This window comes from Arvicola amphibius, chromosome 9 (assembly GCF_903992535.2).
Source record: "Arvicola amphibius chromosome 9, mArvAmp1.2, whole genome shotgun sequence".
NCBI lineage: Eukaryota > Metazoa > Chordata > Mammalia > Rodentia > Cricetidae > Arvicola > Arvicola amphibius.
The window spans coordinates 5180376-5207771 of record NC_052055.2 but is presented as its reverse complement, the minus strand read 5'-3'; the positions used below and the strand labels follow the sequence as shown (position 1 = coordinate 5207771).

The following is a 27396-nucleotide window of genomic DNA, read 5'->3' as shown; positions in this document are numbered from 1 at the left end:
CCTCTCCCATGATGTCCACGCTCCAAATTTACTCAAGGGATCTTGTCTTATTCTACTTCCCATGTAGATTAGATCCATGTATGTCTCTCCTAGGGTCTTCTTTGTTGCCTAGGGTCTCTGTGATTGTGAATTGTAGGCTGGTTTTCTTTGCTCTATGTCTAAGAGCCACGTATAAGTGAGTACATGTGATATTTGACTGTAGAGCACTGAGCTCTTATTGCACCTCTCCCCTCAAGGCTCAGAGATCTATGTAGAGGGAAAACAGAAAGATTATAGAGTCAGAGGCGGGAATGACTCTGAGGACTGACACACATGCACTCACAGAGACTGTGGTGGTACACACAAGACCTGCACAAGTTCATACCACACAAACGCTTAACAAGGAGAAGGGACATGAACCAAAGTCCCACCCCTTAGCAAGAACCTATTTGCAATTTATACCTGCTGAGAAAGGAAAAGAACAGTTTCCTCCCATGGAAAGCCAAGCCACCAGACCTACCAGTCACTCCAGGACAAGAACTACCTATGCCCAGGAGCAGCTAGCCAGCACTAGACAGACTCCATGGTTTTGGTTTTGGTACTTTTTTTTGTCTTACTGGTTTTCATTTTGGTTTTTCCTGTTGGATGGTTTGTTTGATTTATTTTTTAAGGAGAGAGAGAGAGAGAGAGAGAGAGAGAGAGAGAGAGAGAGAGAGAGAGAGAGAGAGAGAGGGAGAGAATATAGTGAGATGGGAAGGCCTGGGAGGGGCTGTAGGTGGGGGAAGAATATGGTCAGGATGTATGAAAAAATGCAATGAAAAAAGAATTTAAAAACATTAAATTTATTATAAAGATTAATGTTTATATTTTATAAACAGGAAACACCTGAGTAATCCAAGATAAACATTAGTGTTATAATTAAATATTATTTTAACAAAATTACCATTTTGGTATTACCATACAATTTTCTCAGCATTAGCTAAAACAAAGAGTGCTGCTGGCTACCACGCCACCGCTATTTGGGTAACAAACCACCCCATTTCAATGTCTTTTTGGCTTTTTTTTCCATTGTGCCTCTTATTTTACTAAGGCATTTTCCTTAATACTATTAATATCAAAACCAAATTTTGCAAGTGAATATTGGATGCTTTTAAAATGGGTGATGTTAAAATGAAAAAAAACACTTTCAAGAAAACAAAATAAATAGAAATCCATTAATTTTTCAGTGATACAATCTATTTCAATTCATTCTAACGCAACTGATAGCCAGGGAGTGCCTATTCTTTCTAGCCCCTGAGCTATCCTGTCAGCACAGATGTACGAAGGAGACTATATCCTTAAACAGTCGACGTTCGGCAAGGCAGAGTGACAGAAGCACGGGCAAGCGCGGAGAGTAAGATGGTGGTGATTCGTTGAGAGAAGTACCTCCTCCGAGGCTCAGCCATGCTGTGGAAGAGGGGGCGGAGTGATTCGAGAGTCAGAGGTGGTGGGTGTCACCAACACGTGAGCAGCAGCAGCTGGGACAGCATCTGAACGTCCTGCACAAGATCAAGCCAACCCAAACCCCCAGCGAGAGGAAGCCCGCCCCGGCAAAAGAGCAGCTGGATGGTGGCTGCCAGGAGAGTTAGTTTTCCTCAGCAATTTGGCCCCTGAAATCCTTCCACGCTCCAGTAGATCATGTGAACCCATGAATATCGAGGCGGCACTAAGTGGACTCGGTTTTTTATTTTTATTTTTCTAAAAGACATGGAAAGTCGAGAGGGAAAGTGGTGGGGGAATAAGAAAGAAGCTGGAGACTGAAACATGGGGGGTAGATTTGATCAAAATATATTATAGGCATGTTAGAAACTCTCACGCAATAAGGAATAAATTCATTTAAAAGTATTCTTTAAAAGCAAAATATATAATCTCTGCTAGATATAGACAGATTCTGTTTAAGTAGGGACATTTGAACTGGGCTTTAAAAAAACAAGACTTAGAAAAATCAGAGCTCATCCTTCCTTACCTTGGCAGAGCCTGGAGTGGGTGTCCCACAGACACGGCCTGCAGTGGGTGTCCCACAGACACGGCCTGCAGTGGGTGTCCCACAGACACGGCCTGGAGTGGGTGTCCCACAGACACGGCCTGCAGTGGGTGTCCCACAGACACGGCCTGCAGTGGCCGTCCCACAGACACGGCCTGCAGTGGGTGTCCCACAGACACGGCCTGCAGTGGCCGTCCCACAGACACGGCCTGCAGTGGGTGTCCCACAGACACGGCCTGCAGTGGCCGTCCCACAGACACGGCCTGCAGTGGCCGTCCCACAGACACGGCCTGCAGTGGGTGTCCCACAGACACGGCCTGCAGTGGGTGTCCCACAGACACGGCCTGCAGTGGCCGTCCCACAGACACGGCCTGCAGTGGCCGTCCCACAGACACAGCTAACAGGCTTATTTCTTAACCTCCTTCAAGTGTTAAGTAAGTTTGTTAAACACGGCCTTTTTCAGCACCCTATTTAAAGTTGTTCTCCCATGCCTTAAAATTCCATTTTCTTCCACCCCTATCTTAATTCATCTCTAGTTGTACCTAGGCCCTAGGAAGTAGAAAACTCTGGCTGTAACACTCATATTTAAGTCACGGTTGCCACCTAGAGCTCTGTGCAGTCAGACACACAGGCAGGCCTACAGTTGCCAATATTCTATAGATTTGTCTTCCCCAACTAAAAGAAGCAACCTCAGTGAGGAATACGGTCTACTTAAAAGCTAAGAATTAAAACTTCAAGTACATACAAGCACCACAGAAAGGATTTTGCATTTATATTATGATTTGCATGTGCATATGTGTGTGTATAACAATAGCTAGAGAAAAAGAGGTCATGATTTTGAGACAGAACAATAGAGGGGATGCATGTGGGAGGAACTGGAAGGAGGAACAGGGAAAATTATGCAATAATATTTTAATTAAAGTGTTTTCAACTTGAAGTGCAAATAGGGAAACATCAAAAATGACTTTGCCGCAGCTTTCCTTAAATAGCATGATTCTAGAAACAAAGTACAACGCACAAATTCACTGACAAGCAGGAGTATGGAAGGAAACAAGATAAGATGATGCCCAGCAGAGCCAGCGAAAGGGTCTGCTGAAAATGAAGAACTGGATACAAAAGACATTTCTGAAACTGAATTGACCAAAATCACAAATGTAATATAAAAGTCAGCAGGAAAAATATTAGAAAGTTCAGTATTTACACTTAGGGTACAAAATAATCGAGGGTACGATCTGCTTGGCTAGGGAATGACAGGGAACCAATACTTGGGAGGGGCTGAGCACTTGATGCTGCAGAGTTTAATACTACAGTATTAGTAAAGTTAAAAGCAATTCTAAAATTTGCTTTTGCAAACATAAACCTGGCCCATGAGACTCTCAGAGCTAAAGGCACATCTGTATAGTAAGTGCTAGCTTTGAACCTAAAAGGCAGTGGTTTGTTTCTCACGGTCTTAGGTGGAAAGGCAATCCATTTTCCAATCTGATCTTACAAGGTCTTAGCAGAGAGTGGGGCTGGAAGAGCTGAGCGGCAGAACATTTTTCAGAGTGCACTTCTGCCATCTGGTGGCCAGTATGATAACTACAGATTTATTGAAAAAAAAAAAAAAAAAAAAAAAAAAAAAAAAAACCCTACAGTCAATATTTTTACCAGGAAAGGCTCTCATCCTTCAGTTGTATTTTAATTGATGTCTTCCTTTTGACTTTATCTGAATACTAACACACTCAAGCTATATGACTGGCAAAGTATTGTTTCCCGCTCCTTAGCAGCTTCCTTGTTCACTGGCTACATCCTCAATACTCATTTGAAGAAAATTAAATATCTATGAACTTAAACATTTTATCAAAACTTATGCTGCCAAGTTTTACTGCTATCAGTACCTAATAGCTCAGATAGCTTTTTTAGTAACTACACGTTATGTTTGTACAGATTGATTAACAGAATGGAATTGAATGTTATAAATACACCCTACGATATAATAACTCAGTGTTATAAATATGATATCACAAGCCAAGAGAAGGAAAACATTTATCACTCAATAAAAAGTGCGGCAGTAGGATGATCATATTTAAAGGGCGGACCCTGTACCTACCGCCACACTGTTATAAGTTCCAGTCCAGTTACTATTTTATCATTTAATGATATTGCTGCATCTAGAAGAAATCTTGAGAATATGTTTTAATTTTGGTAAAGAGGGTTTTTAATTACTCAATGAAGTATGTAACTAGAAAAAGAAATCCAAAGAAGAAACATAAGTAGCCAAGAAGCAGAGGGAAAGCTAACAGTGGAGAAATGCAGACGGGACCATCCACATTCACTGAGATAACTACCCAGAGAGGGAATTAAACACACATCCTCACAGAAAATGTGCGTAGCAGCACTGCCAACAGGAAAAATGATGATTCTGAAAACCTGAGCAGCTGCAAAGACCTCCAGCGGTGACTATGGCACGCCCAAACAGTGAGCCACTCCTCGACCTAAGAATGAACGAATTACTAGATTGGCTAGAAGTGAATAAACTCTAGAAAACAGTGTGGCAAATTAAAGCCAGAAATAAAAAGCCACACATCTCAAAGATTCCATCTTTGCAAAATGTTCATAACAGGCAAAAACACAGAACATGAAACAGATTCACGATTGCTAGGGGGATGAGGGGAGAACAGGAGACAATAGTTAAATAGTTTGGAGTTTATTTTTGAGACTATTGAAATAGTCTCAAATTACACAATCACAATGATATATGAGCTCAAAGATATGTTTAAAAAAAGATATGTTGTTCATTTTCAAAAGGTTAATTTTATGCCAAGTAAGTTACATCTCCATTTCCCAAGAAAAAGATCAAGAGCATGAAAGAAAAATTATATCCAATTATGACATGTATGTTTTAGTAAAAGAAGAGTATTAAAAAATCAAATGCTAATAACAAGCTGGGGAAGGGGACGGTTTGCAACCTATGCCTCAGACACTCCCATCACTACAGGAGTGAGCCACGCCTCAGACACTCCCATCACTACAGGAGTGAGCCACGCCTCAGACACTCCCATCACTACAGGAGTGGAGGTCATTCATCTGCCATCAGCCTTCCTTCCCCCAGAGTGCGGTAGGGATTGTGAAAATGACATCACGCCAATGACTAGGTCACATTATATAACAAAGGAAGGTAATTTTGCAGATGTATTATTGACCCCTAAGACAGCTTTAAAGTAATCAAGAGAGATTATCCCAGGTAAGGTAGCCAATCATGCTAGCCCTGGAGATGTCAAGTAGCATAGACTGTCTCCTGCACTGCCAGACTGTACAATGCCAGCACAGCTGGGGACACAGAGCCTCTGATGGCTGACGACCTGTCACAAAACTGCAAGACAATGACTTCTGCTGACAGCACAATGGAAGAGAACCTTCAGCTCAGATGAGATTACAGCCCTTGTCAAAACCTTGAGTTCAGCAGAGGAGGGTGGGGGGGATAACAAAGTTAAGTTGTCTGGGGTCACTAAATCTTTGCCATTTGTTACACAGAATACAAACCACAAACTTAATCTATACAAAAGGTTCTTTTTCACAATATAAGTAGAAATTATTAAAACCACATTGTATTAAATATAGACAACTCAATAGAAAAAAGATAAAAACTAACAGTTCAAAAGAAATTTAAATATTCTTAAATACATGCAGAAATATCCAACTTTACTCAGTCATGATAGAAAAATTATGAAAGTATATAATGCTATATCATTTTTGACAGGCAGATTGATAAAGATCAAAAGTTTTATTATGTGTTATTGGCTAAAGAACTATGAAGTAAGAATCCTAGCAGATGTTGGCAAAATTAAAAAGTCTAGTACATACTCTATACAGGGCAAATTGGCAATGCCTATAAAAGTTCCAACTATATGTATGTATTCTTTTAACCAAATGATTGTAATTATGGGGATTTTAGTTTATCCTAAAAATTGACCCATGCAAAATTAAGTACATGTTTTGTTTGCGTGCATGTCCATTAACCATGAAGGCCAGAAGAGGGCATAGTATCCTAGGGAACTGGAGGTCCAGATGTCTGTAAGTCACCATGTGGTTGCTGGGTCCAAACTAGGTCATCTGGAATAGCAGTAAATGCTCTTAAGTGCTGAGCCATCTCTCTAGCCCCCATCAAAATACTTTTATCAATGGTATATAAACAGCAATAATACTAAGTCATTTTGAAGGAAATAACTGAATTCTCACTGACAAATTGTAATATTGTTTAGACCTACACACAAAATATTTATTTTTATTATATTTTTTGTTTTTCTGTTTTGTATGTTACTTCAATTTTTAGCCAGCCTTTGAAGAAAATGAACAAGCTTTTACAATGTCGAAATTGGAGTAAACTTAACACTGGGAAAGCAAGAGAAACACAAAATGATAAGGTGAAGTAACTTAGAAAGCTGCACACTTCTCTGAAATATAAACACCTTTTTAGGTGAGACAGTTTCTATGATCACTGGCAAGATCAGTTACGTATTTCAAACCCCAATGCATGTAGCCCATTCTAAAAACACTTCTCTATATGTCCACTAAGGAATCTCATGCGCAGAGACATTTATCAGCTTTTCAAACAGCAGAATTCGTGCTGTCTCGATGCTAACGACAAGCTCACATGGGGACTGTGTGTAATCTTGGCCATCAACTGCATCTCTGCGCTGAGACTCCAGTAACTGCTCAAGCAGCACCAGTGCCAACTGCTCTTCAAGACGCTAGGAATCCGTCATAAGCAACATGCACGCGACTTTCACATCACTAGATTTGTTTGCCCTATTGAAGTCTTCCCTTGCTTTATAGAAGAAAATTTCAGTATTTCGGTACTGAAAAGCATTCACTCAAAAAAAATTTTTAATTTCACTACTTATGGAATAGAGGAGGCAACAGTTCAGTATTTACATGCACAAAAAAGAAAGGAAGGAAAGGAGGGAGGGAGGGAAAGAGGAAGGGAACAAACTTGGGATTGAAGTCAGTTTTCAAGATTAAAACAGGATAACGGGTTAACACGATATAGTATACATATAATAAAGCCCATTATTTTGGTAAATTGAGATCCAGTAATGAAAATGGGGGTGGGGAAGCAGTGAGTACTTAAATCCTTAAGGAAAGTCATGTTTCACGGAGTAAGGGGTAAGATGCATCTTCTCCATCCGTATTACTTCAACTGGAGAGGCTATCTTAGCCACTTAGCCACCTCATCCCAACGTCAGGGCTTAAAGAGTTCTTTTTAGTTACTGTTGTTTTGAAGCCAATGTTGTTCTTCACCATGTGGTATTCTTTTTGAATGCATGTCCAGTGGCTATGAGCCCTCTAGTGGCCAGCAAACGCTGACAAAAGTTATGTAGCTTACCAAGTTAGCAATAATGTTTTTAGTACCTAATTGATAAAAGACTTGTTTTAAGACATTTTCATTTTCAAACAAAAATATATAAAAGGTGAAACTTCATATTCCACAATGAAAAGAAATTGTATGAAGGGCACAGGTTACATGCTATCTATTTCTTGCACATATGCAATACACTTAACCTATAATGTCCAAAGTCTCCCAGAAACGTTGTTCCTATGTACATACTACAGACTGAGTCGGGACTCCACTATAAGGGGCACAGCAGTGTCAAACAAATGCAGCGCCACCAGACACTCTCCTGTCACGCAGTACTTTATTCCAGCATGCTGCCACTTAACATTCAAAAAAGAATGTTCATCATCTTTTAAAAGTAGGGAAAAATGCCAGCTATACTTTAGTTGAGAACTGTGTTTACTGCTCATATATCCTACTCAGGGAGAAATCCCAGCAGGAACTGTGAGTGGAGACTTTTCCAGCTCATCTCTGTTCTTTTAATCCAATCCTTCATAAAATAGTTAAAATCTATACAAATCCCAAACTATGCAGGATGCCAGGTTAACCTAAGGAAGCCCTGGCACATGTTTCATTTATCTTCTTAGGTGAGCTAAGTGAAGGAGATTTGAAAATAATTTAATTATGTTGAGCATAGGAACCAGGTCTTTATATACATTTATACAAATAGAAATTAACGTATTTAAATTAGGGGTTGGGAGGTAGAGTGCCCAGGACACAAGCATGTTGACTTCAGGTTAGATCTCTGTCACTCAAGTAAAAAGTCAGGCCGGGCGGTGGTGGCGCACGCCTTTAATCCCAGCACTCGGGAGGCAGAGGCAGGTGGATCTCTGTGAGTTCGAGGCCAGCCTGGTCTACAAGAGCTAGTTCCAGGACAGGCTCCAAAGCCACAGAGAAACTCTGTCTCGAAAAAAAAAAAAAAAAAAAAAAAAAAAAAAAAAAGTCAGGTGGGGTGTGTAAGCATAGCACCGAGAGGGCAGAGACGGGTAGATCCCCAGAGCTCAGTGGCCAGCCTGGGCCATCAGCAAGGACCAGGTTCAGTCTCAGAAAGCAAGGCAGAGAGCAACTGAAGAAGACACCTGACTTCTACTCTTGACCTCCACATGTAAGAGAGAGAGAGATTTAAGATGTTGTTCTAAAAGAACAGATTGGCTGCTATTTGGTAAAAATAAATGATTATAACTTATTGTATATTTTTTTTTACTTTTTGAAATTAAAATATAATTATATCATTTTCCCCTTCCTTTCCTCCAACCCTTCCCAGGAGGCCCCTTGCTCTCTCTCAAATATACAGCCCCTATTTCCTTAACTGTTGTTACAGATATATATGTATATGTATGTATATGCAACACACAACCTGCTGACTCTATCTCCGAGCCACTCATGCCAAGGACTTAGTTCAGGAAACTGAACTAAGACAACTGCCTTAGTATTTCTTTAGATGATCTAGATGGCAAAGGAAAAAAGATCCAGCATAAAGTTTATGAAGCACATTTGCTTGAAGTTGTTTAGATTCATTTTTCTCTTGCAGTAATCATAAGTTTTATCTCTGAATAGCTCAATATATTTCTTAATCATGCGTTGATTTCCTCTAAAAAAAATTTTCTTTGCCTAGAGAGGGACCTTTGATAATAGAGCACTTGCCTAGCAATGCACAAAACCTTGGATTCAATCCTACCAGTGCAAAATGATAATAATAATAATAATAAATACAAATAATGCAGAAAAGTATCTTTTTATCTGATTTCTCTCATATTCACATTATTTTGTTACTACATTATTTGTGGTAACCATTTTAAATAAACTTCATGATCACTATGCCACAGTTTCTCCAGAGAGCTTATAGAAATGAAATACATATACCTTAAACCATATACACTCTATTTGGTAAGTTTTAAGTGCAACTAGTTTGCTCTAGGCACACCGTCGGCACTTAATAAATGCACACATCTTCAAATGTTAAATGCACTATTGTTGAAAGTCTGATTATGAAGAAAAATTTTGATCCAGTTCCATAGTATGCCAAATAAAATTTAAAGGGAACCAGCAAGATTAAATGTAGAAAAAAAGGGATGGAAAAAATGACACTAAAATCCTCAGAGATTATCTCTCCAGATCAAGTGTTCCTCAGTTTGAACAGAAAGTCACATACCAAGCTATCTTCCTCAGAGCTGCCTAGGAGACCCCTTCTGGGGTCTTTCATGGAGTTGAAGAATAGATAGTTATAAATATAGTTTTCCTTAATTATGATAAAAGATAAAATACATATAAATATTGTAATTTAATTTCTTGCTTAATAACTGTTTTGTTGTATGTAATCTTGCTATGTTAAAGTTAAAGCCTTCCTTTTTACTTAGACAGAAAAAGGGAGATGATTCCCCTCTACATGCTGTGAATACCATCGGTTAATAAGAAGCTGATTTGTGCCTATTGTAGTGCAGAATATGGCAGATAGAGGAGGAGAGTCAGACACACAGAGTCAGAGAAAAGCCATGTAGCCACAGCAGAAACAGATATTGGATGTTGAACAGAAACTTACCAGTAGGCCACAAACATGTGGCAATACACAGATTAAAAGAAGTGGGTTAATTTAAGATATAAGAGCTAGCTAGAAATATGCATAAGCTAATTGGTCAAGCAGTGTTTTAATAAAAACAGTTTCTTTGTGCTTATTTCAGGTCTGGGCAAAAGTGTAAAGAAAAAAAACCCACAGTCTGGTCACCAAAGAAAATATATAAGTGCCTACTAAACACAGGAAGAAATAGCCTCTGTCTTTACTAACTCAAGAAAGACTACGGTAAAAATCTGGTACATCCAGTAGGAAAGCTACAATTTACAACAACAGCAACAAAAGCTGATTAAGATTCATTTCTTTATTCTTAGAAATCTATCTAATAATCTTGCCAATATTGAACATAAATCTGTCATAGATCAAATCATAAACATCACATATAGCATTTACCAAAAGAAAAGAAATAAAAAATGGATATAACAGATATGACATGTAGACAACTCACTGTTGCTTAAAATTTTTTCATATATATTTATTTCTGCTTGGAATGAAAATTATAAATACTACATTTGGGTCGGCAGGCACACACCACACAAGTCTGATGACCCAAGTTCAAACTCCAGAACCCACAGAAAGGTAGATGGCAAGAACCAACGCCACAAAGCTATCCTCCTCTGACCATCACCACACACATCATACACTCACACACAAACAAACAAATTTTACCTAGCGATTAAACCAAATGCTTACCTGTCTGAAGGAATGTCACTGGCGATCGGGTGCTTCCCTCCTGACCCATTTTTAATAGAATTCTGTCTGGTGAGTCCATGAGATCGAGCTTTCTCCACTAACGGTGCAGATAAGTCACCTGAGGGTCCTTGAAACTGGGTCTGCTCATGCAGCTTTGCTTTCTTCTCCTGAGGAGCCTCCTCATTCCGAAGCCCTCGAAGAACCTTGTGATCCGGCTGCTGGGGTGTGTTAGACCCACTGTTATAAAACCATGCTCCTGATTTGGTGAGGATTTCTTGTTGTTTTCGGCACAAATTACATACCCACATAACCTGCACATGATAACACAGGAAAAAGGAAGTAAGTCTCCAGCACAAATTACACAAACCTGCTCACAATAACACAGAACAAAGAACTAAGTCTCCTTCTGAATAAAGACAAACAAAAGGAGAGAAATTCAAGCCAACAAAAATTTACATGGCTGTACTTCTGAAATTAAAATGAAGTCAAGAATAATTGCTACTATAAATAATTCATCCTTTCTTTTAACTTTATAAGAATGTTTATAATGAACTTACACTGACAGAAAAACTCATATATAAAAAAGACAGCTGTTTTCTTGAATTCTGTGATTATTTTTACTTATTTAGAAGGATGATATAGCAAATAGAAGATAAATTTTGGAGATAGTCGATTTTAAATTGACTCTCCAAAACAGAAAACAAAACTTTCAGCAAGTACTGAGCCTTCATAACTACAGAACCCTTAACAAACAAGGGATAAAAATAAAATGATAGTATTTCTTAGTTTATTAAAATAAAATAATTTGTAAAATGCATGGTATATACTAGATTTCCAGTATACTAGAGTAAATAGTCAATATTGTGCACTTATTTAAAGAGCCTTATTTCTTTTAAGTAGTTACCAATGACTAAAGCAAAGCTAAGAACACTAAGTTAATAAAATCTATTCATTGATCCTGATTTGCAGTGATCTATTTGATTCTTTTACTTTCACATCTACATTTATTTTGTACTATTCCAAACAGCTAAGCAAAGAGCTTAAGCTAAGCACATCTATCAAGAGCTGACTAGATAAAGATGTGGTACATATGCACAACTGCTATTCACCAGTAAAGAGCAAAGACCACGAGGTGCAGGGAAACAAATGCAGGAGATAGACCTCCATGCCATGGGATAAGCCAGACTCAGAACACACTATGTGTTCTCTCAGATGCTGACTCTAGATGAGGGATGGAGGTCTGCAATAGAAAGAGAGGAAGAATAGACACTGACTCAGTGGGGCAGCATGAAAGGACAGGCAGGAGGGAAGGAAGAGAGAATATGGCAGGTGACAGACAGACAGCAGGCACTACTACTTTGGAAGGGGAGCTGAAGGGAGCAGAGAGTGAAAGAGGGTGTGGAGTGGAGGACATACAAAGTACCTAATATAACAATGTCCATCAATAAAGAATATTCTCACACAAATGCAAGATATACTTGATTTCTACTGTGCTTTAAAAAAAAATCCAACAAACTGAACCAACTTCATTCCTTGTAAATGACACATTATTAGAAACAAAGTCTGTGAATAGCTGAAAGTTGGCAGCACAGTTAACTTATATACTCTGAAAGTGCTATGATTGAACCTCCGAAAATAGGGGTGGGGCTTGAAGATCAAGGATCTTAAAAATAATAATAGCAACAGGAAGGCTGGGAACCTGGATGGAAACCTACGGAAAGTCAGCTCTCACCACACCAGTGTGGACCTCACAGAGAATAAGCAACTCTTCGTTGAGCTACAAAGATTTGCTTTTTAGTTGATAGCAAGTCAAATCTTTTTACAGTATGTGTCCTATTGAAAATGTATTGCTAGAGAAATCTTTATTTGGGGTATTAAACAGCTTCAGTACCATTAAGCAAGTCATGAGAACTCCCAACTCCCCATGGGACTTCATTCCATAAAGTACTGTGGGTTAGCTTGAAATCACAGGCATATGTAGACCACAGAAACTGGGAAACATTACACACAGTAGCTTTTCCTAAAAGTCAGCTGCCAGCACAATACTTACTGTACTAAAATAATGACACTATATTCAGTATTCATAGACAAACTTGAAGGAGGCTGTGACTTGCCATAAAAACTAAGTCAGACCTGAAAACTCGAATTTGAGTACAGATGGGAAATGATGATTGGAACCAACTCGTAATTTTTATGAATTCAGACAACACTCACTAAATGATTAGTGTATGCCAGACACTATGCAAGGAGCTAGTGAATAAGATAATAGGTGCAAATTTCGTTGTAAATTTTAAAGATTAGAGGGAGGTGGAAAAAGCAAATAACTAAGTACAAATACTGCTTCCATCACACTCAGTGCTGTGGGTTGTAGCTACGCGCTGAGTGCACACACGGAGTCCTTGATGCTGTCTTCTCTGTCTAACCCTATATTAGGGAAAAATGAGGGTGCAAAAACTATCAGCAAGAGACCTGGAATCGGAGAAGTTCAAGCACAGCATTACCCATTATCAGGTATCTTTATCTCACAAAGGGCAGAACTCATAGGTATTTAGGCAGCTATCTATTTTCCCTCAGATTGCTGGGGTGGATTTTTAAAGTTAGTATGCTGGGCATACATCCTCGAGTGTACTTCAGGTAAATTAACATGTGATATAATAAACGTATTAGTTAATTGAGAAATCACTTCTTAATTTTCATACACATAAGATTTGAATAACACACAGGTTATTTAAGAGAGGCAGGTGTCTGTATGTCTGTGTCTGTGTGTCTGTGTCTGAAACATCCAATGGTGAGAGTAAAGTCATCAATCACTTCCCTCAGCACACTTTGAAAGAAGAGATCTTGGAAGTTGACCCAAGGACCCCGCACATGCTAAGCACACACTCTACCACAAAGGGACGCCTCAGCTCAGATGCACATATTCTGTAGTGGTATCCTTTATTTTCATCCTATTTATTAATGTTTTGTCTGAATGAAATTTTAGGGAAAACATAGGCAAGTGGTTTCCAAAGGAAATTAGTCACTAAGAAGTATCTCTGTATTGACTATTATCAAAATAGATAATTGCTGCCTTAAAAATTAAAAGGCAACATTAAAAATCTTTGAACTGGAATTCTGAAATGTATTCTAAATTATATTTTAAGCTTAAATTCCTCTACATAATTTTCAAAGAGAAAACAAATATTAAAACAAAATGATCAGTTCATCTTACAAAATTAAAAAAACTAAGCCTTTCTGCAATTGTAATGGAACCCTGGTCTGTGCAATTGTAACATACCATTGGTCTGTGCAATTATGAGGTTGTACCACTGCTCTGTGCTACAGCACTTTGCTCAGTCATGATGTGGGATTTCCCTTTGTATGTGTGATTACCATTGGTTAATAAAAGCCGGGAGGTGGTGGTACACGCCTTTAATCCCAGCACCCAGGAGGCAGAGGCAGGTGGATCTACAAGAGCTAGTTCCAGGACAGGCTCCAAAAGCTACAGAGAAACGCTGTCTCGAAAAACAAACAAGTAAATAAATAAGTAGATAGATAGATAGATAGATAGATAGATAGATAGATAGATAGATAGATAGATAGATAGATAAAAATAAAGAAACTGATTTGGGCCTATAGCAGAGCTATGGGGGAACAGAGCTAGAAGGGAAAAACTAAACAGAATGCTGGGAGAAAGGAGGCGGAATCAGAGAAGCCATGTAGCCCTGCCAGAGACAGAGGATGCCAGAACTTTAGAAGGTAAAACACAGCCACATGGCGATACACAGATTAATAAAAATGGGTTAAATTAATATGTAAGAGTTAGCCAATAAGAAGCTAGACCTAATGGGCCAAGCAGTGATTTAATTAATACAGTTTCTGTGTGATTATTTCGGGGCTAAGCGGACAGGAACTAACTAGCGGCCTTCTACTACACAGTCACACTGAAACCTATTCCTTGCATATTGGAACTGCACTGCTAATTTTCCACCTGTCCCCACTCTGATAAAGAAGTAAACTGAACATCTAATAAAGATACAGTAACATTAGCCAAATATAAACAATCAGGCTACGATGGCTATTCTTGGCTATCAACTTGATTACATCTAGAATTAGCTAAAACCCAAATGGCTGGGGACAGCTGTGAGAGATTTTTTTTTTCTTAATTAAATTCTTTGAAGTGGGAAGACCCTTTTCTAATTTGGATCTTTGAGATGGAAAGACAAAACTTTAATCTAGATCTTTTGAGGTAGAAAGATCCGCCTTTAATCTGGGCCACACCTTCTGGTAGCAGCTCCATTAGGACAGAAGAGAGAGAAATTCTCTATCTGTAGGGCCCTGTTCTTGCTCTCACTATCAAGCCAGTGCTTTGCTGGCATTAGAGCCTACTTCTTTGGGGTTCTAGCCTAGCATATACTGAAGACCAGCTAAAACATCCATCTTTGTGGATTGAACAATTACAGGATTCTTGGACCTTACTTTTGTAGACAGCCTTTATTGTGCTACCTGGACCACAGTCTGTAAGCAATTCTAATAAATCCTTTGTGTGTGTGTGTGTGTGTGTGTGTGTGTGTGTGTGTGTGTGTGTGCTCGCGCACATGCGTGCACTTAACTTTTATATACTAAACGTGCATCAATCATATATTAATTATCTATATATAAAATGGCAATATTTAATTTTATGTATATATTAATTATATGCCTTATATAATTAATATGTAATGTATAATTGATATAAATTAATAATATATTACTTTTAGGTAGCTTTTTCATTTTCTCCAGGTCACTTACATATTCTAATATTTATTACAGGTATTGTTTCATTCCTTAACTAGAATATTTTCTAGAAAGGCAGGAGATAGTCACCTATTTTAATTCACTGCCATCTCTCCAGAACCTTAACACCAGTGAGTGAATGAACCAATATATGAACTACAGATACATAACACTAGTGAGTGAATGAACTAATATATGAACTATAGACATATAAGAAAGCTACACACTGATGTCCGTAAAATGTTTACTGTAAAGTTCTAAAATTCAGTATTATACATGTCCTAAAATAATATTTAAGACTCCCCAAACTCAAATATTACTACAAAATATATATTTTTCTGATAAAGATGATTTAAAAAATTAAAAGTTCAGAAAATGTGTTTTAACATTATTTTATGTACATAAGATTGCTTATTTAATTGAAAACATCATATGCAAAGTTTATTCATTGTTTTCTAAACATGTTCAATTCAATACATTTTAATCTCCTAATTGAGTTTTAGATAATATTTTGGCCTTTCATTGAGGAAATGGCCTATTTATTTCTCAATATAAAAATATATTGCTATATATATAATACTCTTAAGAACTTTTTTTTCACAAAGGCCATAACTATGAGTAGTTTTTAAATATATATGAGTAAGTCATAATGGAAGATAAATGATGATCACAGCTCTCTTATATGGTTCATCTTTCCTATTGCAAACTTACACCAAAGCCAGTTGTCAAGACAACATGCTGCTGAAATAGGATAGAGCATAGAGATCACTGGGACAGTACTGGTAGTCCAGAAGGGCCCATGCTGACTGGGAGAAGCGGGGCTACTTCACCAGATTGCAGACAAGCTAGGCTATGCTAGAGTTTGGAGAGCAGAAAGAGAAATGTTCTAGATTATGTAATGGTGATGACTCCAGCCTCCCGAACAAACCAAGAGCCACTGCCCTATCGACTTCTCTGTTACACAAATTAAGAACTAGCTTACAGATTAAAAAGAAACACCTCCTCTGGGAAAATTTTTCAGTAGAACTTTCAGGGCCAGGCTGCCTCAGTCAAATCTGGGGGCTCTTCATTAGGGTCCAGCTCAAAAATTGGAGGCAGAGAGCATAGTTTTTCAGTTGAAATTTGAAGTTGAAGTAACAGGCTATTGGGCAGAGGCAAATGAAGCTCGGCCACAGTGGAATTTTCTGTCACCACACCAAGAGTAAGAGACTGGGTGGCTGATCTAGCAACTTCAACAGAACTCCGCTGTCTCTCCTTCTGGTTGGGGTTAGCTCTTGGTTCGCACGGTGGTTTCCAGAGAAAAGCTGCAGTCTGCTGGTATGCTCAGAAACCAGGCGGGTGTCCTGGGGGAGCTGAAGGGGTGTGAGAGGAGCACCTGCACCAGCAGCTAGAGCTACAGGTGAAACCACCACACTTCACCAAATTGCTCGTTCACACCATACAAAAGCTACACCATAAAATTAAAATATAGACAATAAGAAAAGCCTTACAAACCTCTGTGGTGAATAAATTTTGATACAAAATAGGCAAAACGTGAGTTCATCCCATTCACAGACATTAAGTCAAAATAAAAGCTAATGTTTAAATAACAAAACCCTAGACAACTGCAGTCAGGAATGTAAGGATAATGGAATACTGAGAAATTTAAATCAACATCTTAAAGAATAAAGGAGGAAATATATGATTATCTCAATCAGTGGAGAGAGAGCAATGACAAGTTCAAGCCCACAGTGGGGTTTAAATTAACTCTTAGACGGTTGGAAGTACAAGTGAGCATCTTAAACTTGAAAAGTGAAGTATAAATAAAAACTAGTTCTTTAGATTCATGGAGTTTATTTCTCAAGAATAATCTTGGAAAGCACACAGAGACACATAGATGAACAGAACAGAAGAGAGGGTTCAAAAACAAATCCATGAGCTATACCCCCCTGGCTTTGACAAGGTTGCAAAACCACACATTGCAGAAAATGCAACCTTTTCAACAACTGGATGCTGAGAAAACTATGTCTACATGTGAATGACTAAAACTTCATCCCTATCTCTCGCCATTCACAAAAATCAGCTCAAAATGGAACAAAGACCTTCACAGTAGACTTGAAACTCTGAAACATATAGGAAAAATTAGGAAAGAGCTTTAAGATATGGGCACAAGCAACCATTTTCTGAAAAAGATTCTAATGGCTCAGGAAACAATTTCAAAGGTTGGCAAATGGAATTATCCGGAACTATTCAGTATCTGCACAACAAAGGGAATAATCCACTGAGTGAAGAGAAATCTTATATAATGAGAGACAATCTTTGTCAGCTCACATCTCATGGGAATGAATACCAGAATCTATAAAGTAGTTTATATTCCGACTAAACACTACAACTAAGCCATGTCATCTGATTAACAAACAGGCAAATTAAGTGATTGCAATAAACACAAATGGCCAATACATAGTTGAAGTATGTTGAGCATTTTTAGGCAGCAGGGAAATATAGATTAACCCTTCATGAGATTCTGTCTCACAGCAGTCAAGAGAACACATAACCCCGTCGTTGACGGGGATGTGGGGAGAGGGAGCCCCGCACACTGTGGTGACACAAACACTTCCCAAAGCAGCACAAAAGAATCAGAAGCCAGCAAGAGCCAGACGGCGCCGCTCTACCACTCGTGTGTGTATACGCAGAGGATTGTCATCAGAATACGACAGAGATAGTTGCACAGACGTGTTTACTGCAACACTAATCCTAACAGCCAAGATATGGAACCAGCCTAGGTGTCACTAATAGATACATAAATAAAGTCAGTGCAGAGGCTGTACACAGTATCATTTTACACTGTCATAAAGAATAAACATATGTCATTTATAGAAATATGGGTGGAATGGAGGTCATCGTGTTAAAGACATAAAGACAAATACTGCATATTTTCTCATCTGTAGAAATCATATATTTACTCACTTGTGTGTGTGCACATGCGTGCGCGCGCACACACACATGCAAGAGAGAAAGAGTTCATTAGTGACATAAAAGGAGGCTGAAGAGACACCTTAATCAATGGGGGGCTTGCTGCACAGCCATGAGTTTAAATCCCCAGCACTGCAAAAAAGTCAAGCATGGGTAAAGCACATCTGTAATCTCAGCACTGGGGAGGCAAAGATGGGAGGGTGCCTGGAGCTTGTGGGCCAGCTAGCCTAGCCAACTCAGTAAACCCTAGAGTCAGCTGAAGACCTTGCTTCTTAGGGAGGGAGGGAGGAAGAGAGGGAGGGAGGGACGGAGGGACGAAGGGAGGGAGGGAGAGAGGGAGGGAGGGAGGGAGGGAAGGAAGGAAGGAAGGAAGGAAGGAAGGAAGGAAGGAAGGAAGGAAGGGAGGAAGGAAGGGAGGGAGGGAGGGAGGGAAGAATTGAATAAAGACTGCATGTCTGATGGCCAGGGTTGGGTACTAATCCCCTGGAGTTGAAGTAATAGATATTTGTAAGCTACCACGTGGGTGCTAGGAATCAAACCTAGGTCCTTTGCAGAATTAACAAGTGTTTTTAACCCCTCAGTCACCTCTCCATCCCTTGAAATCTAGACTGATGTAAGCAGGAGGACTAGCAGGCAGATGAGAAGGAATAGTGAGGGGAAATATGAGCAAAACACAGTTATGGAGATAAATACCAGGAAGAAGCTCACCATGTGCACTGACAAAGGTTAATTTAAAAGACGTTGGGGGAACAAAAGAAGAAAACCCTTTCCCCAAACCACATGAGACAGAGAAGGTTAAAAAAAAAACCAAAAAACTAAGATATCAACAAACTACAAGACAAACGAACCAAACTACACATGCTGCGACTTGTAAGGAAAACAGGAAAGATTTGGGCCTAGACTAGCAACACCGCAAACAACATTAAGAGATAAGTTACAAACTACAAAGCAGTTTTTGATAATTCAGTGTTGCAACTTTTAAAGAATGTTTTCAAATCAAATCAGTGTAATAGAAACAGCTGATTAGCAAATCTGTTTGACAATCTTTTTTTTTTTTTTTTTTTTTTTTTTTTTTTTTTTTTTTTTTTTCTTTTTTTTTTTTTTGTTTTTTTTTTTTTTGTTTTTGTTTTTTTTTTTTTTTTTTTCTCATGGTTTATTTTTTTTTATATTTAAAAATTTCCATCTCCTTCCCTCCTCCTCCCCCCTCCCTCCCCTCCTTCTCCCCTTTCTCTCCCCTCCTTCTCCCCCTTCCCTCCCCTCCCCTCCACCCATACCTCCCCTCCCTACCTCTCAAGGCCAAGGAGCCATCAGGGTTCCCCACTCTATGCTAAGACCAAGGTCCTCCCAACTCCCCCCAGGTCCAGGAAGGTGATCGACCAAGCTGAGAAGGCTCCCACAGAGCCCGTCCATGAAGAAGAATCAGAGCCCAGAGCCATTGTCCTTTGCTTCTCAGTCAGCCCCCGCTGTTGGCCACACTCAGAGAGACGGGTTTGGTCGCATGATCCATCAGTCCCATTCCAACTGGAGTTGGTGATCTCCCATTAGTTCTGTCCCACCGTCTCCATGAGTGAACGCACCCCTCTCGTTCCTGACTTTCTCCCTCATGTTCTCACTCCTTCTGCTCCTCATCGGGACCTTGGGAGCTCAGTCCAGTGCTCCAATGTGGGGCTCAGTCACCTTCCCCATCTGTCGCCAGCTGGAGGTTCCCTCACGGTCCTGACTTTCTTTCTCATGTTCTCTCTCCTTCTGCTCCTCATCAGGACCTTGGGAGCTCAGTCCGGTGCTCCAAGGTGGGGCTCTGTCATTTTCTTCATCTATCGTCAGGTGGAGGTTCTGGCGATCGTGTCTACTTCCAATATCCAGGAGGATTACTATATCTTTTTTGGGAGTTCACCTTCTTATTATCTTCTCAAGGATCCCAAACTTATAGGCTCGATGTCCTATAATCATGGCTAGAAACCGAATATGAGTGAGTACATCCCATGTTCATCTTTATGGGTCTGGGTTACCTCACTCAGAATAGTGTTTTCTATTTCCATCCATTTGCCTGCAAAATTCAAGATGTCATTGTTTTTTACCGCTGAGTAGTATTCTAGCATGTATATATTCCACAGTTTCTTCATCCATTCTTCCACTGAAGGGCATCTAGGCTGTCTCCAGGATCTGGCTATTACAAATAATGCTGCTATGAACATAGATGAGCATATGCTTTTGTTGTATGATTGGGCATCTCTTGGGTAGATTCCCAATAGTGGAATTGCTGGGTCCTGGGGTAGGTTGATCCCGAATTTCCTGAGAAACCGCCACACTGCTTTCCAAAGTGGTTGCACAAGTTTGCATTCCCACCAGCAATGGATGAGTGTGCCCCTTACCCCACAACCTCTCCAGCAAAGGTTATTATTGGTGTTTTGGATTTTAGCCAATCTGACAGGTGTGAGATGATATCTCAAAGTTGTTTTGATTTGCATTTCCCTGATAGCTAGGGAGGTTGAGCATGACCTTAAGTGTCTTTTGGCCATTCGAACTTCTTCTGTTGAGAATTCTCTGTTCAGTTCATCGCCCCATTTTTTAATTGGGTTAATTGGCATTTTACCGTCTAGTCTCTTGAGTTCCTTATATATTTTAGAGATCAGACCTTTGTCAGTTGCAGGGTTGGTGAAGATCTTTTCCCAGTCAGTAGGCTGCCTTTGTGTCTTAGTGACAATGTCCTTTGCTTTACAGAAGCTGCTCAACTTCAGGAGGTCCCATTTATTCAATGTTGCCCTTAAAGTCTGTGCAGCTGGGGTTATGCATAGGAAACGGTTCCCTGTGCCCATTTGTTGTAGAGTACTTCCCACTTTCTCCTCTATCAATCTCAATGTGTTCAAATTAATATTGAGGTCTTTAATCCATTTGGACTTGAGTTTTGTGCATGGTGATAGATATGGATCTACTTTCATTCTTCTACAGGTTGACATCCAGTTATGCCAGCACCATTTGTTGAAGATGCCCTCTTTTTTCCATTGTGTACTTTTGGCTCCTTTATCAAAAATCAGGTGTTCATAGGTTTGTGGTTTAAGATCCGGGTCTTCTATACGATTCCATTGGTCAACTTCTCTGTTCTTATGCCAATACCAAGCCGTTTTCAATACTGTAGCTCTGTAATAGAGTTTGAAGTCAGGGATGGTAATGCCTCCAGAAGTACCTTTATTGTATAAGATTTTTTTGGCTATCCTGGGTTTCTTGTTTTTCCATATAAAGTTGATTATTGTCTTCTCAATCTCTGTGAAGAATTTTAATGGGACCTTGATTGGGATTGCATTGAATCTATAGATTGCTTTTGGTAGAATTGCCATTTTTACTATGTTGATCCTCCCAATCCACGAGCAGGGGAGATCCTTCCATTTTCTGGTATCCTCTTCAATTTCTTTCTTCAAAGACTTAAAGTTCTTGTCATATAAATCCTTCACTTCCTTGGTTAGCGATACTCCCAGATATCTTATGCTATTTGTGGCTATTGTGAAAGGTGATACTTCTCTGATTTCCCTCTCTGCTTCCTTATCCTTTGTGTATAGGAGGGCGACTGATTTTTTGGAGTTGATCTTGTATCCTGCCACGTTACTGAAGGAGTTTATCAGCTGTAGGAGTTCTTTGGTGGAGTTTTTGGGGTCGCTTATGTATACTATCATATCATCTGCAAATAATGAAAGTTTAACTTCTTCCTTTCCAAATTGGATCCCCTTGATTCCCTTATGTTGTCTTATTGCTATTGCTAGAACTTCAAGCACTATATTGAAGAGATAAGGAGAGAGTGGACAGCCTTGTCGTGTTCCTGAATTTAGTGGGATAGCCTTGAGTGTCTCTCCGTTTAATTTGATGTTAGCTGTCGGTTTGCTGTAAATAGCTTTTATTATATTTAGGAATGACCCTTGTATCCCTAATCTCTCCAAGACCTTTATCATAAAAGGGTGCTGAATTTTGTCAAATGCTTTTTCAGCATCTAATGAGATGACCATATGGTTTTTTTCCTTCAGTTTGTTTATATGATGGATTACATTAATAGATTTTCGTATGTTGAACCAGCCCTGCATCTCTGGGATGAAGCCTACTTGATCGTAATGGATAATTTTTCTAATGTGTTCTTGGATTCGGTTTGCCAGTATTTTATTGAGAATTTTTGCGTCCATGTTCATGAGTGAGATTGGCCTGTAATTCTCTTTCTTGGTTGAGTCTTTGTGTGGTTTAGGTATCAGGGTAACTGTAGCTTCATAGAAGGAATTTGGCAGTGACTCTTGTGTTTCTATATTATGAAATACCTTAAGGAGTATAGGTATTAGGTCTTCTTGGAAGTTCTGGTAGAATTCCGCATTGAAACCATCTGGTCCTGGGCTCTTTTTGGTAGGGAGGTTTCTGATAACAGTTTCTAATTCTTCGCGACTAACAGGACGATTTAGAGCATTTACCTGGTCCTGGTTTAACTTTGGTATATGGTATTTATCTAAAAAACTGTCCATTTCTTTTACATTTTCCAATTTTGTGGCATACAGGCTTTTGTAGTAAGATCTAATGATTTTCTGAATTTCCTCTGTGTCTGTGGTTATGTCCCCCTTTTCATTTCTGATCTTGTTAATTTGCGTGTTCTCCCTCTGCCGTTTGATTAGATTGGCTAAGGGTTTGTCAATCTTGTTGATTTTCTCCAAGAACCAGCTTCTTGTTTCATTGATTCTTTGGATTGTTTTCTGTGTTTCTATTTTGTTGATTTCTGCCCTCAGTTTGATTATTTCCAGTCTTCTACTTCTCCTAGGTGAGTCTGCTTCTTTTTTTTCCAGAGCTTTCAGGTGTGCTGTTAAGTCACCAATGAGTGCTTTCTCCGTTTTCTTTAAGTGGGCACTTAGTGCTATGAACTTTCCTCTTAGCACTGCTTTCATTGTGTCCCATAGGTTTGAGTATGTTGTGTCTTTGTTTTCATTAAATTCAAGAAAGACTTTAATTTCTTTCTTTATTTCTTCCTTGACCCAGGTGTGGGTCAGTAGTTGACTGTTCAGTTTCCATGAGTTTGTGGGCCTTCTGGGGGTAGCATTGTTGTTGAATTCTAATTTTAATCCATGGTGATCCGATAAGACACAGGTGGTTACTAATATTTTTTTGTAACTGTGGAAGTTTGCTTTGTTACCAAGTATATGGTCAATTTTCGAAAAGGTTCCATGAGCCGCAGAGAAGAAGGTATATTCTTTCCTATTTGGGTGGAATGTTCTATAGATGTCTGTTAAGTCCATTTGGTTCATTACCTCCATTAAGTCTTTCAATTCTCTGTTAGGTTTCTGTCTGATTGACCTGTCCATTGGTGAGAGAGGAGTGTTGAAGTCTCCAACTATTAGCGTGTGTGGTTTGATGGCTGCCTTGAGTTCTAGAAGTGTTTCTTTTACATAAGTGGGAGCTTTTATATTAGGGGCATAGATATTCAGGATTGAGACTTCATTCTGAAGGATTTTTCCTGTTATGAGTATAAAGTGTCCCTTTCCATCTCTTCTGATTGATTTTAGTTTGAAGTCAACTTTGTTGGAAATTAGTATGGCCACACCCGCTTGTTTCTTAGGGCCATTTGCTTGATAAACCTTTTCCCAACCCTTTACTCTGAGTAGGTGCCTGTCTTTGTGGTTGAGGTGTGTTTCTTGTAAACAGCAAAATGTTGGATTCTGTTTTCGTATCCAGTCTCTTAGCCTGTGCCTTTTTATAGGTGAATTGAGTCCATTGATATTAAGTGATATTAATGACCAGTGGTTGTTAACTTCAGTCATTTTTAGTAGTAGAGTTTGTGTGTTTCCCTTCTTCTAGTTGTGCTGGTGAAGGGTCGCTAGATGCCTGAGTTATTGTCGGCGTTGTTGGACTCCTTGGTTTGTGATTTTCCTTCTATTACTTTCTGCAAGGCTGGATTTGTGGCTGCGTATTGTTTAAATCTGTTTTTGTCCTGGAATATCTTGTTTTCTCCATCAATGGTGAATGCAAGCTTTGCTGGGTATAATAGTCTAGGCTTGCATCCATGTTCCCTAAGTGTCTGTAGCACATCTATCCAAGCTCTTCTGGCTTTCATGGTTTCCATTGAGAAATCAGGTGTAATTCTGATAGGTTTCCCTTTATATGTTACTTGACCTTTTTCCTTTGCAGCTCTTAATATCTGTTCTTTATTCTGTATGTTTTGTGTTTTGATTATTATATGGCGTGGGGATGCTTTCTTTTGATCCAGTCTATTTGGTGTTCTGTAGGCTTCTTGTACCTTCATAGGAACATCCTTCTTTAGGTTGGGGAAGTTTTCTTCTATAATTTTGTTGAATATGTTTTCTGGGCCTTTGAGTTGTAATTCTTCTCCTTCTTCTACCCCAATTATTCTTAGGTTTGGTCTTTTCATGGTGTCCCAGATTTCCTGAATGTTTTGTGTTAAGAATTTGTTAGATTTGTTTAGTTCTTTAAACTGCGAGTTTATTTCTTCTATAGTATCTTCAGAGTCCGAGATTCTTTCTTCCATCTCTTGTATTCGGTTGGAAATACTTGTCTCTGAAGTTTCTGTTCGTTTACTCAGAGTTTCCATTTCCAGTCGTCCCTCAGATTGTGTTTTCTTCAATACCTCCATTTCATTTATCAGGTCTTGTACTGTTTCCCTTACCTGTTTGATTGCTTTTTCTTGTTTTTCTTGTTTTTCTTGGGTATCTTTGAGAGATTTATTTATTTCGTCTACCTTTTTGTTTGTCATCTCCATTTCTTTATGGCAGTTTTTTACCTCCTGTTTAAGGTCCTCTATTATTTTTATAAAGTACTGTTTAATGTCGGTTTCTTCTATATCTTCTGGGGTAGGGTGTTCAATTCTTGTTGTTTCGGGATGTCTGGCTTGTGGTGATGTCATGTTGCCTTTCATGTTGTTGGAGGAGCTCCTGCATTGGCGCCTGCCCATCTCTTCCTTCAAAAGGAGCGCGGAGGTGTTTGGTGTCCCCAAAGAATGATGGATCCTCCCCAAAGAATGATGGATCCTCCTGCAGACTGTCAGGTCCCCTTGCAGGCCAAGCAGCTCTCAGACAAAGGCCTACCTTGCTCCGGGCAGTCAAATGCAGGAGGGGACCTCCCACCGGCCTGGGTGCACTCAATTCCAGGTCCCCAGAGCTCAAACAGGCTGAGCTGTGGGATTTTGTGGCCCCAAGGCGGGAGGATGAGGCAGGGGGAGGGGGGGAGGATTCTGGGTGCAAGCTGGGAAGGGACAGGGAGAGAGAGGCAGTATCCGGGGAGAATAACCCCTGCAGGAAGAGCAGGAAGTGTGCTGGTGGCAGGGGGAGTTGTGGAGAGTCGGTGGTCCCTCACCGGGCAGCTGCCGCGGTTCGGGCACTCACTCCTCACTCACCCCAAAGAATGATGGATCCTTCTGCAGACTGTGAGGTCCCCTTGCAGGCCAAGCAGCTCTCAGACAAAGGCCTACCTTGCTCCGGGCAGTCAAATGAAGGAGGGGACCTCCCACCGGCCTGGGAGCACTCAATTCCAGGTCCCCAGAGCCCAAACAGGCTGAGCTGTGGGATTTTGTGGCCCCAAAGACGGGAGGATGAGGAAGGGGGAGGGGGGGAGGATTCTGGGTGCAAGCTGGGAAGGGACAGGGAGAGAGAGGCAGTATCCGGGGAGAATAACCCCTGCAGGAAGAGCAGGAAGTGTGCTGGTGGCAGGGGGGGTTGTGGAGAGTCGGTGGTCCCTCACCGGGCAGCTGCCGAGGTTCGGGCACTCACTCCTCACTCACCCCAAAGAACGATGGATCCTCCTGCAGACTTTCAGGTCCCCTTGCAGGCCAAGCAGCTCTCGGACAAAGGCCTACCTTGCTCCGGGCAGTCAAATGAAGGAGGGGACCTCCCACCGGCCTGGGTGCACTCAATTCCAGGTCCCCAGAGCCCAAACAGGCTGAGCTGTGGGATTTTGTGGCCCCAAAGACGGGAGGATGAGGAAAGGGGAGGGGGGGAGGATTCTGGGTGCAAGCTGGGAAGGGACAGGGAGAGAGAGGCAGTATCCGGGGAGAATAACCCCTGCAGGAAGAGCAGGAAGTGTGCTGGTGGCAGGGGGGGTTGTGGAGAGTCGGTGGTCCCTCTCCGGGCAGCTGCCGCGGTTCGGGCACTCACTCCTCACTCACCCCAAAGAACGATGGATCCTCCTGCAGATTTTCAGGTCCCCTTGCAGGCCAAGCAGCTCTCGGACAAAGGCCTACCTTGCTCCGGGCAGTCAAATGAAGGAGGGGACCTCCCACCGGCCTGGGTGCACTCAATTCCAGGTCCCCAGAGCCCAAACAGGCTGAGCTGTGGGATTTTGTGGTCCCAAAGACGGGAGGATGAGGCAGGGGGAGGGGGGGAGGATTCTGGGTGCGAGCTGGGAAGGGACAGGAAGAGAGAGGCAGTATCCGGGGAGAATAACCCCTGCAGGAAGAGCAGGAAGTGTGCTGGTGGCAGGGGGGGTTGTGGAGAGTCGGTGGTCCCTCACCGGGCAGCTGCCGCGGTTCGGGCACTCACTCCTCACTCACCCCAAAGAACGATGGATCCTCCTGCAGACTTTCAGGTCCCCTTGCAGGCCAAGCAGCTCTCAGACAAAGGCCTACCTTGCTCCGGGCAGTCAAATGAAGGAGGGGACCTCCCACCGGCCTGGGTGCACTCAATTCCAGGTCCCCAGAGCCCAAACAGGCTGAGCCCAAAGAACGATGGATCCTCCTGCAGACTTTCAGGTCCCCTTGCAGGCCAAGCAGCTCTCAGACAAAGGCCTACCTTGCTCCGGGCAGTCAAATGAAGGAGGGGACCTCCCACCGGCCTGGGTGCACTCAATTCCAGGTCCCCATTTATTTTGTTTTTCAATACAGGGTTTCTCTATGCCTACCTGTACTGAAACTCTCTTTGTAGACCAGGCTGGCCTCAAAGACACAGCTATCTGCCTGCCTCTGCTTCCAAGTGCTGGGATTAAGGCGTGCGCCACAATTGCCCAACTATCAGGCAATCTTAATCTGCGTGTATATCATGATTTTCCTAACCGAATTTCCAAATTCATCTGTGTTTATTGTTTTTT

The 27396-nt window shown here is 40.7% G+C and overlaps 1 protein-coding gene across 2 annotated transcripts in view; it reads right to left on the bottom strand.

Moving 5' to 3' along the window:
- Nucleotides 1–27396, bottom strand: part of Rims2 (regulating synaptic membrane exocytosis 2) — a 411096-nt gene that overhangs the window by 283396 nt on the left and 100304 nt on the right. For both annotated transcript variants that reach the window (XM_042055663.1, XM_042055664.1), the window contains one exon: nt 10639–10949. In XM_042055663.1, the coding sequence (XP_041911597.1) occupies nt 10639–10949 (311 nt within the window). The remainder of the gene's footprint in view (nt 1–10638; nt 10950–27396) is intronic.